This window comes from Xenopus tropicalis, chromosome 1, assembly GCF_000004195.4.
Source record: "Xenopus tropicalis strain Nigerian chromosome 1, UCB_Xtro_10.0, whole genome shotgun sequence".
NCBI classification, from domain to species: Eukaryota; Metazoa; Chordata; class Amphibia; order Anura; family Pipidae; genus Xenopus; species Xenopus tropicalis.
In genome coordinates this window covers 93995046-94007424 of record NC_030677.2, presented here as the reverse complement: position 1 = coordinate 94007424, position 12379 = coordinate 93995046, and the positions used below count along the sequence as shown (strand labels likewise).

At 36.5% G+C, this 12379-nt stretch overlaps 1 protein-coding gene across 2 annotated transcripts; it reads left to right on the top strand.

Annotated features, from left to right (window-relative positions):
* Window positions 1-2135: 2135 nt before the first annotated feature.
* shd (Src homology 2 domain containing transforming protein D) lies at window positions 2136-10759 on the top strand. Of its 2 annotated transcripts, none has more exons than XM_004911047.4 (8): window positions 2136-2187; window positions 2506-2677; window positions 3819-4218; window positions 5539-5650; window positions 7548-7730; window positions 9369-9585; window positions 9660-9773; window positions 9883-10759. In XM_004911047.4, the coding sequence occupies exons 3-8, from the start codon at window positions 3919-3921 to the stop codon at window positions 10064-10066; spliced, it is 1110 nt and encodes a 369-aa protein (XP_004911104.1). In that variant the 5' UTR covers window positions 2136-2187; window positions 2506-2677; window positions 3819-3918; the 3' UTR covers window positions 10067-10759. The 2 variants fall into 2 exon arrangements, with proteins under 2 accessions (XP_004911104.1, XP_002934048.1); XM_002934002.4 differs by having other exon boundaries at window positions 2182-2323.
* Window positions 10760-12379: the final 1620 nt, after the last annotated feature.

Below are 12379 nucleotides of genomic sequence, written 5' to 3'. Positions count from 1 at the left end.
AGCAGGTTATTGGCTCTTGATTAAACTGATCATAATTTGTGCATACGTAAAAGGGACTGTAATATATTTTGCATAGAGCCCCCTTTATGTTTTGTATCTTATGTTATCTGTATGTTCAATGTATACACTCATTATTGTACAGAGCTGTGGTTATGTTGGCAATGTAAATTAAGTAAAGTAAATAATAATAATAATCCCATGGGCATTCACAACTGCACTTCCATGCAGTGGCTTTTCATGGCACTGAAAGGAAGGCGTTAATGGACCTCGTTTTTTTCCATGGCGACTGCACCAAGAGAAGCATGCTAAAACACAGAATATGGATGAAAAACAGCACAGAGCTTTTCAACTGAATTCAGCATTTCAGTAAACTCTTGTATGTAAGAGCCCTTGAGCACTGTGCCTTTATATAAATAAAGCAAAATTATAACAAACTTGTTTGTAAGATTACACAGTTACAAAGACTGCCTCAATTTAATGAAATGAGGTTAAATCCTGAAAACATCAACGAGGGAATTTACTGTTTTAGGTTCAGGTTTTTGACTGTGAAAAACTAATTTTGTCACAGAAAAAAGGTATTTTTTCATGATTTATTAAGCAACAAAAATCTAAATAAAAAAAATACGGCAGCTAAACCTTGTTGAGATTATGTAGAAGTCAATGGCAGATGTCCCTTTTACTATTAGAACTTTCTTTGCTTTATGGTTTTAGAGGTTTGCAGGGTGTTTCGACACTGGCTTTTGTGCAACAATATGAAAAAAGTTAAAAAAAAATTGTGTTTTTTGCAGTTCAACTATTTCTGGTCGTGCTATTTAAAGTTCAGATCTTTTGATAAATGACATTTGTGGAAATTAGTTTATTTGTGGTTTCTACAAACTATAAAATCATGAAAATTTCAATGTTAGTAAATCACCCTTAAGTATCAGATCCTGTAATTACAGTAGAATTGGGTTTTAATGAACAAGATTTCTTTACTACTTAAAAAAGATTAATAAATAAATAAAATAGCGTTAACCTTGAAAAACCACCTCCCATTGACTTTCACAGAAGCCCACTATGTTTACGGTGACATTTTTTTCATTCAGATTTATGAGAATTATTCATGTCAAAAATTGATAACTGATTTTCTATATATTTTAATAAATTTAACTAAACCTCAGTAGTGGCCTGCAGAATTGATAGGTAACAAGTTTAGATGTGTGTGGCTAAAAAAATAAACTGTGCAGTCTGCAAATTGCATCAGAGTGAATTATTAATAATCCATGCAGCAAGGTGCTTTATTTATCAGTGACATAAGAGCAGCATCATGACACAGGCCATTATGTTGTCACAAATTTATCCCATTCAGTGCCTTTATTTTTATTTATATTTTTTTATTTCAGACAGACATAACGGCTTATTTACAAATGCAAGCATAACTGCAAAGTTCTAAAACAGTCACAAAATGTTGCACACTTAATGATATTCACAGGTATTTGTGCCCATGCATGCACCCTAGCATCGTGTGGCAAGCAGCAATCTACGCATTTAGCCTGCACTGATGAATTTTACACAAGTGCAAATTCCAGGGCCCACTGGGCACAAGGCAGTTCCAGGGTCCCTTAGCAATTCACTGCTACACACGCAACTGGCACACGCCCAGTGAATAAAGTGCTAATACTGTTACTGAAGTCAGGATGTGAACGTGATGCTATTTGCACACATAAGAAAAAGTGCAATGACGATAATTTCTATCCGTATCCGCATGCTGTGATTATGAAATTCGGGAGAAATCTGCGTTGTGTAAAAAATATGGTGATTTGCATATCTTGCACATTTTGCACATTAACATTATTTCATAAATCTTATATTGCAATATTTTCCCTCTTAAATATGACTGCCCTTTTATATTTTTTGCCTTCATGGTTTCCCAGGCCAATGTTGCTCTCTCTTGCTACTCAGCTCCCTTCCCCCTCCCTGCCTGAGACCTGACACTTCGCCCTCTACATCTGCAGGGTGTGCAGCAGCAGCTGCTGTTTCTGTTCATTCAATAAAACCTGACATCTCTTTCTCCCAGTGTGTATGTACAAAGCCTCAGGACCCCTGGAGCTCCTCCCACTACACCCCTCCTTTCTCCTTCAGTCACACTACATAACTTTATATTGGATCCCTTTGTATGGAAGTGACTCTTCTTTGCTCCTTCTTTTGGTAAAGAAGACAGGCAATGAAAAATATCCCTGAGGATAAAGACATTTCCTATTGCTTATTATACTACTATTCATCAAAAATTCTTTCAACTTATATTTTTTGGTCATTTAAGCTTAAGAATTAATTGCTACGTGAGGTAAAAATTAGCTGGGATTTGTCATCATCACCAGGGTACCTTAGAGGGAGGGCTATAAAGATCAATGGAAAGTGTTTTTTTCCCAAAGGATGGGTGGAGGCAGGGATCCTAGGTGATTTTTATCTGCTTTGCTAATAGCAAACCCTTTCCTCTTTGTTCCTCTTAACTCTGTTATCCTGTAGATGCCAGAGGTTATTGTGCATACTTATATCGTTATATGCAATTCATCTTATACTCCATGTCCCTGCAATACAAAGAGAAGTAAGAAGTTCAGGTACAGTTTGGATTTCCCCCGTATTAAGGTTGTTTAATTATCTGGAAGTCCAGGACAGTGGATTGGATCAACTTGTTATGGTAAGTCTCATTCCTTCTAGCAATATTTGCCGGTCTTATCGGCATCTCTCTTTGTACCTCTGTCACTTCTCTCTTTGCCATTGCTCTGGCTCTTCCATTCTCAGTATTTAATCTCCTTAACTGTCCTTTCTTCTTTCTCCTCTGCTGTTCTCCCCCGAGACTGAAAGGTCTTTTAAGGCAGCACATGAATAATTTATTACTGTCCAATCCTTCAAAATGTGTGATAATGTGGCACTCATCCTGCAATATATTCTGATCTTGAAAATAATTTACACATATGAATCTCAAAACTGTAATTAAGCCACACCACTCACAATACTTGCAAATATAAAATCCAGGACAATACTCTTTAAAACAGTCCTTTATTTCAAATGAAGTGCAGCATGAAAAACAATGTATTCATATTTATTATACATAATATGTGCAGTAACTTTCAAAAGACCTGTGTGAATGTAGCACTTTTTCTCTATAAATAAAAGCTGGTACAAATTTACAGGCATTTAGGCACTTGCATTCCCAGCACCCCATGACCAAATAAGATTAAAGTATATAAATAAAGATATGGGACCAGGGGTTTTCTGGATAATTTTCACTGTAAATTGAATTACCATACCTTAAGTCTGCATATAAATAATTTAAATATATACATAAAAAAATATATATATATATCATTTGCTTAAAATTGAGTGTAAGGGAAATAGCCTTCCTGTAATTGGGAGCTTTCTGAATATTGGGTCTCTGGATAAGAGATCTTATACCTGCATTGATATTGTTTCACAAGAGTAACTAAAAGTGCATTTTGAGGATGTAAAGATTGCAAAGCTTAATAAAAGCACTAAATAGATACACATTTGTTATTTCTAAAGGAAATGAGCCTAGAATGTCCAGGTCTCAGAACTTTGTTAAATTACTTTACCACTGTTTGACTTTATCTCCATTACTGTAAAACAATGAGAAAATTAAGGAACAGGCTTTTCAATTATATTCTAATTGAGATGATCTAATATGTATTCATCAAGGTACACGTATGTACAATCGCACAGATTTGTGTATGTAAATATGATTTCTTCTTTGTTAGTGTTTTTGTAAATGTATTATAAGTGTAACAGTATAACAGTAAAGTATAATCTATGCTCAACAGAATTTGCTGCCTGCACATCTGTTTATAAGGATATACAGGGAGCAAGTGGAGGCCTAGGACTATCACCCCCAAAACATTTTACTTTCAAGAGTTAAAACCCATGGCAAGATGGCTGAAGGATTACCTAAACTTCAAGAAGTCCCCACCAAAGCCTCCAAAACCTGATTATACAGAGAGTGAAATACTTCGTGCCTACAGAGCACAGAAGGACCTGGATTTTGAAGACCCTTACCAAAACCCTAAGACAGGCTACCAAGGATCTCCAGAAAGGCTTGTGGGACTTCCAGTAAATATGATGTCGCCTAAACATAGACTTATCAAGCTGGAACCAACAGAGAATGTAAAGAGCATACACAAACAACCGGAAGAAGCAGCAACAGAAGAGAACATAAACTGCAAGGTCACTATTGAGGAGCAAACCAATTAAACTTTTTTTTCCAGGTGTATAATGTAATTTCAAGGAAACTTGTATATCTGTCAGTGATAGATCCTTTATGTGTGCTAAAAGATTCACACATAACAGCTAATATACCAATGCAGTGCAAAGTGCAAACTTTTGAAGCACATCACAATTTTTCCTAAAATTTCTGTGTGATTGTGGGTGCACCAATATGGACACAAGGTAGTATAGCTTTTTCTAAATGTCACGCATGTTGTGAAACATGTTTTTTCTCCCTGCATTTCTAGTCAAATGGTGTGACTTTAATTATGGCATTGGCACATAATTCACTTGCCTGGAATTAACATTAGAAACAGGCTGACAGTACTTCCAGGGTTTCTTTGTGTCAGTTCATGCACTATTGCATAATTTATCATAGAAAGGTGAAGGAAGGTATTTGTGCATGCCACAAGTAGCATAGGACTATCATTTGTTATTATAATAATCATTATCATTTGTTTATACAGTGACATCAAGTTAACAAATGGGGTCTTACAATCATTTCACATACAATGGTTAATACAGTAAAAAATAGGATGAGAGGGAGCTACTCATCATGACCCTGGACACAAGTGCTACAGCACCTAGCCTGGCTGCACTCTGCATCTTGCGCTGAATCTGCCACTAGATGCAAAGGCAGCACCTCCCTTGCTGCCCACTTTAGGGCAGACAGTAAGTAGTGGGCCTAGTTTTCGCCTGCCCCTGCTGCAGAGCTGCCAACCCCTTCTATTTCTTTGGTAGTTACCCGAATTTGGTGGCTCTCCCCGTTCTCCCATCCCCTTGCAGCATTCTCACAATTTTTCTGAAGTTTCACAAATTCCTGCAGTGAATTTGGTTTGGTGACGTAGTTTGATGCATTTGCACATGCGCAGGTAGAATTTTTCAACTTCAGCAGTGATTTTGCTCATGCACATGACATCACTTCCGGTTTTTGGTGAAAAATGTCTGCGATGTGCCACATTCCCCCCCCAAATAACAAAGCTGTCAGGTTGGCAGCTCTGCTGCTGACCCTTCTTAACATGTTCATTTGAATGATGTGTACAGGAGGAGGGACACATATGTGCCTTGGCCCACCCATTCTGAGCTGTAGTCGAAGGGGAAACATGGAAATCTTGTGCCAAGGCCTAATATAGCAATGTTGAGTATTTTTTGTTTGCATAACATGAATAAAAGTGAGGTAGATATGTATATAAAGAGACCACTGAATTGCATGCTATATTTATCTATCTATAAGTTATTTAATGTTTATCTTGTGCGTTACTGTGCAAACTCCTTCCATAGGTTAGCCCTAGCAATACATGTTTGGCCTCCGTTGAGGGAAAAAATGAATTGTTTGGAGGTGAGGAACCAGAAGACATAAGGTACATGGATCCATATGAGTCCCAAAGTACAGGTTAGTAAACACAGATTCTTCATACATTTTTTCAGTATTGTGCCAGTTCAAAATAATATGTAATTGGTAAATTATACTTAGAATGTAATTCTCAATTTGTGATCCAGTAAATAGTAATTAATACATTTTTTGTAGAAATACAATGTAAATAGGAGAACTGCTTTTCAGTGAATTGTTATTAAAAGGTGGTCTATATTACATTTATTAATGATCTGTTGCTACACTATTTTACCAAAATTACTAGGACCCTCCAACTGATTTTCATTTATCCAGATCATGATATATAGTATCACTGGTGTGATATGTTATAACATTTTCCATTGCTAGCTACTATTCACTTGGTCTTCATTATTTATTTTTTATAGTTTTTTTTTTAATTCTGTGCTTTCCTCTTTTGCCTCTTTCCAGCTTTAAATGAGGGTCACAGAGGGTGAAGCTGTGAGGCAACAATTTTATTGTTTTTGTAACATTTTTTTCTCAACTTTCTATTCAGTCTCTCTCCTATTTATATTCCAGTCTCTAATTCAAACTTGTGATGGATATTTTTATGCATGATTATGTACAACTATGGATGATAACATGACATACACATTTATAGAGAATATACAGTATATATATATATATATATATATACATATATTTATTTGTGACAGTTCAACCAAACAACAGAAATGTATATGGAACTTCAACAGAGACAATCATAAACAGTAATTAATATTTATTTTTTCCTATAAGTAATAGATTGTCATGACAGTATACTACACAACAAAACACATACTAAATTAGACAGAAGCAAGACATATTCAGACAATATTTACATCACTGTCTACATCAGCATAGTTAGCTTCCTGGCTTAGGGTTCCTTGCTTAATTTCCCTCAAACAACAAAACCACTGCCTGGTTGTGAGGGCAAATAAGGCCTTAGCAACCAGATAGTTGCTGAAAATGCCTTGTCCTAAATGTTAATACCAGAGGTGAGCTCCCAGCGCAGGGAGTCTACAGCAAGCACTCTTTATATCCCAGCAGAGGCAATGATCAATTTGTTCTCTTAAAAATGCAACAAAACTTTCTGTAACAATGTCTTCTTATTTTAGGTGCTTTAAACTTAAGAAACCCCAGAAACCCCCAAACTGTTATAGTTTGTGTATATGGAATACAAAAACTAGGGAAAAAAAACATATTGTACAAATGTATACAGGTATGGGACCTGTTATCCAGAATGATCGGGACCTGTGGTTTTCCGGATAAGGGATCTATCAGTAAATTGGATCTCCATATATAAAAAATAATTTAAATATTGAATAAATTCAATAGGATTGTTTTGCCTCCAATAAGGATTTATTATATCTTAGTTGGGATCAAGTACAAGGTACTGTTTTATAATTACAGAGAAAAAGGAAATAATTTTCAAAAATTAGAATTATTTGCTTAGAATGGGAGTCTATGGGAGACGGCCTTACCGTAATTCGGAACTTTCTGGATAACGGGTTTCCGGATAACGGATCCCATAACTGTACTATAAACATACCTTGTTCACATTAGGATATGGCCATGCTCTTTTCATAAAGAAGAATACACAGTAAATTGCCACCTTTATTATTTCTACAAGAATAAGGCCCTTTCTTTCTTCAGGAATAGCCAACAACATTGTAGAAATATTGCAGGAACGTAAATTCCCTTAACATTTATTTTTTAAATAGTAAATATTCACTTACTGTTTGATGTTTCCATTATTTTGTGTTATGGCGGGATTCTAAAATATGGTGTAAATGTTATATTTATATTATTACTTTATAGAGATGCAGTGGTAGATGTATGTATTATTTATAGTTACCTGTTAACATTAAAAGTCAGTGTTGGTTTTACTTGGATTTAGGCTATCTTTGTTGTTCTGCAGGTCTGCACTGTATCATGGAAAGGGCAGCTGGTACAGCACTAAAATTATATGACTTCCCGTATCAGGAGCAGTTTCACAAAACTTTCCATGGCAGCCAACAGCATCTTGAAGATGAAAGACCAGCAGATGAGTATGACCAGCCCTGGGAGTGGAAGAAAGATGACATAAACCGAGCATTTGCAGGTGCAGTACAACTGGTTTATTATTTAGTGAGTCAGAAGGCACAGATGGGTTGATTCACTAATATGAATGTTGGTGGCTCAGTGGATAGCAGAGCTGCCTTGCAGGGCTGGAGATTTCAGCCAGGGCAGTATCTGCAAGGAGTTTGTATGTTCTGCTTGGGTTTGTGTTGGTTTTTTTCCACATTTCACAAAGATACAGGCAGGTAAATTGGTGTTAGTAAAGGGCCTTAGACTGTAAGCTCTGCTGGGGCAGGGGCACAATGGTTAGCACTGTTGCCTTGCAAAGCTGGGGTCCCAGGTTCAATTTCATACTGAGAACTATTTGCAAGGAGTTTGTATGTTCTCTCCATGTCTGCATGAGTTTCCTCTGGGAACTCCAATTTCCTTCTATACTCAAATACATGCAGGCAGGGTATATGGCTCCTGATAAAATTCATCATTATGTATGTGACTGTGAGAAAGACCTAAGTTGTAAGATCAACTTGGGCAGAGACTTATATGATTGATGTATAATCTCTAAAAATGCATATTAAAATATGTTGGCCCTGTCTAAATACAGACTAATAATAATCTTACCAATATCACTGCACAATTTTCTAAACATAAATTTGAATAAACCTGGCCAATAATGTTAATAATGCTTTCCACTATTTTAGTGTTATGTAGCTCTGCAGTCTGTTTACTGTTACAGGAAAATACCCTTAACCAATTTGCATTAATCAATTGATTTGTTGGTCACAGGCTTGGCTGACATACTGTATGCAGCCTAATCAATTCTGACAAACCAGGAAGCATTGACTCGTTACAAAGCACTGAAAACATCAGGGTGCTTAATATTTCAGGTTGCAGTTTTTTTCTGTATTATATGCTAAAAGCTACTAAAAAATTGTGATGCCCAGATAAATCACTTGCCAATACAAATTGTTTGCAACATCCTTCAGCCCTTCAAGACTTGATTTCAGCTAAGAATGTTCACAAAGAATATTATTGTACATGAAGCAACTTACAGTATTTTTGATATCATATATCAGAGGCACTCTGCTAGTTTCTTTCATGGCAAGGCATCATTCGTATGAGTTTAAAAGCACAGGCCTCTGTACCTAAAGCTGGCCACACGTGGCAATTTTCGATTTGGTCGCACGAAAGATCGTTCCAACCCTCCACTGGTGTTCAGGGCTGAATCATCACATATGGAGGTAGAAACAATAGGATTTCTACCTCCTTCTGCCGATTCAGCCCTGAACATAGATTTTGCTTGGGCGCCTTCAATGGCACCCGATCAAAATCTTTTAACCCGCCCAGAACAAACAAACTCCCTCAACCTGCAGAATTTCATTAATTTCAAGTTCATTATCAGTGCTCTAGTTATATTTATTAGTTTTATCAGGTTTTTCTCTGCTTGGCAGGGCCAGGTTTCATTTTCTTGCCAGAAATAACTAAAAACATTTCTTAATTAAAAATAGATAAAAATATGTTCAGCACAAGCCAAATGTATTAGCATTATGTTAAGTTTGAGTTTAAAGTCACAACATACTGAGGTACCAGAACTACTTATGTGCACCACTGATACGGGCAAGTGGACAAATCATTATACAGCATATTTGAAAATGTATTTATGACCCCTGTCTTTTATTTTTAGTTCAGTTTGAGGGCTCAGACTGGCAGCAAAGTTCTCTCACCAGAACAGAGAGGCTTTTACAACCAAGTGCAAAGTGTTTCAGACGACTTCAGAAAAACAGCCTGTCCTCTAGTCCTGAGAGTTCAACATCCCCAAAACAGTGTGCTGAGCTAACAGATGAATGTATGGCCTACTCCTTGGAACATGGAACTCTAAATCCTCCACTGCAAACACAAGTGTAAGTATCAATGCAGTGAGGAAAGGGAAGGTATTACTTAAATACTTAAAATGATGCACATCTTGCAATTCCAGATGGTACCATGGAAAACTGAGCAAACTGGAGGCAGAGAAATATCTACAAAACTGTAAGCCTGGCAGTTTTGTCATTCGAATAGAGCAGGATATTGAGTATTTCATGTCAGTCCGGTAAGTGCAAAAAATGTACATTTTATCTAATAAAACAGTAAATAATAATTGTCTTACTATGAATAATTACATTATTCTTTTCATGTTACAATTGATATTTTTTTGTCAGTGGGAGCCATAGCACACAACATCTTAAAGTGAAATGCATAGAAAATGAGCACTTCATGTTTGGAGAGAGTGGTCCATCCTTCACATGCATCCTGGAGCTTGTTGAGCATTATATGAAGCACCCATTGCTTCTTCAGAATGAGGAGCAGCTGTTTCTGCAGTGTCCTGTTTTCACAGTAACATGATGACCAAATGGACATTATTTATGGAAGAGTATGGAAGAACCAGAAGCAAGCCAACCACATCAGATGATACAATTATTTTACTAAAATATATACAGTATGACAGTTGACACATACCTAATACCCAATTGATATTTAGCTAACTGATTTCTCATTCTCCCCAGACCCAGGTGGAGTATTTCAAAGCTTCTAAAGTCTAGAAATTGGAGAATATATATATATATATTAGGACTAGACCACCACTACACAATATTATACCTCCTGAAATTAAAAAAAGGAGAGGAAAAAATCTAGTCAATGAAATTATAAGTGGGCCAGAGCTACTTATGCATATGCATATATACTTCCCTGATCTACCCAAAACACATATAGTTAGTTCAGCCACCAGTGGAGTATGCTATTTTGGACTGTCCAGCCTACATAGGGTGAAATGTGAGGTATGCATTTTCTTTCTGTATGTGCCTTCTTTTTTAAAGGAATTTGTTTACTCCACATCTTGTATGCAAAGGATTGCTTAAATGTGAACATTACTATATTTTAAAAAACCAGCAACCAAATTTGTTGGCACAAATCCTGTACTCAGGAAAGTAGATTCTGCACAAACATGCATGCAGAGATATACAACACAGTTTTGAAATTACTAATCTAATATGCAATACTGTCTTTATTTAATAAACTATTAACCATTTTAATTTTTCTGTCTGTGTCCTCTATCCTTCATTTTTACTATACAAAGAACGCCACAGAGAAAAAAAATGTACTCTATAATACCATTTTCAAGCTGCAAATAAGACCCTAGAGATTTAGCACACTATTTTTTATTTCAGGAGTCAGCTATTTCAACTTTGACAGCTACAATACATCAGCTACAGTAATCCCCTATTTTAGCTAACTCTGTATGTTTATAAAATGCATGCAGTCAGTGATTACAGTGAAGCAGCGAATGAGCGGTGAAGAGAAAAAAAGGGAGCAAAGAGAAGAAAAAAGGTTATAGCAATTCCTACTCAAGCACAGAAAATTAGCAAATAGAAGATAGGATAAATTAAAAAAGAATGCGGGATGTCTTTAAGGGGCAATACATATTTTAGTAGCACACTGACAACCCTAATAGTCCGGGACCACGTGCCACCAGTGTGGCTGCACCCTAAGTGCATTTACAAAGCCTGTTCTTATTTTTAAGAATAAATTATTTACATTTGCCATAGAATCAAAAGGTCAGAGCCCCTCCAATGCCATCACTCTACACATCTTCTGCCCACATTTTACCCAAACCTCACCCACTTCTGGAGACTTTCGCAACTCAGGAATGAAGTAGGGAATCACTTTGCTGCTGTAACAGCTTCAGTCAATGTCATTTATTCTAAGTAAATTAGAATGAACACAAATGTAGGCTGATCAAGACTGATTTGCAGTCACAAGTTTACAGGTTTAAGGTCAGGAACATAAATATTTATATATTGTATATATGTTTGTTATTACATGAGGCAAAAAGAACTACCATTGGTGTATCAGCTGCTGGTTCACTAGGGTATAATTTTAGGGGACGACTAAACAAAAATGCCAACCTGAATTTCTTCAGGTGCATCTTGACCAAGCCTGGTCTGCCAAAGCCATACTTCTGGTCCTCCCCTACCAATCCATGCCCACAAAAGTGCTCCGTGGTCTGAGTGCTTCTGAGGATTCTGGTGACTTTTCAAGGCATTTCAGAAGCGCGGGGAACATATCTAACTGAATGCTAGCTCTGGAAATAATGCTTTTCCAGGATTTTCTTTTTATTCATACTCTGGACCTTTTTAAATAAACTGACAAAATAGCCAGATAGTGAGTTGTTTGGTGGCAAAAGGACTTTCTTAAACCTAGAAAAAAACAGGTAAGGAACTCAGAATATAAAAATTCCCAAACAGGCATTGGATCTACTTATGTATTGATCAAATTAAAAAGTCTGAAAGATCAGAATAAAAATGCCCAACGTGGCACATAAACATTTGTTACCTAAAACACTAGCAGTCTATGCTACAATCTGTTACTGTGCCTCAACTAGTCACTGTGTCATAATCTGGCAGTAATTCTCTTCTCTGGGCCACTTGTCTTGGACCATAAACAAGTTGGTTTATGTTTTCACCTCAAAGAATCTTCTGGGGTCCATTCTTTTATATTACTTTGTACACAGCCTGACATAGCATAATTCTTTCACATATGAATGAAGGGTGATATCCCTGCAGTGAGCACCAACCATTTGGGTTTTTGCTGTGCTACCACCATTAATGTGGGTATGGTCTTAAAAGCTTGTGATAACATGGGTGTAGTTTAAAAAAA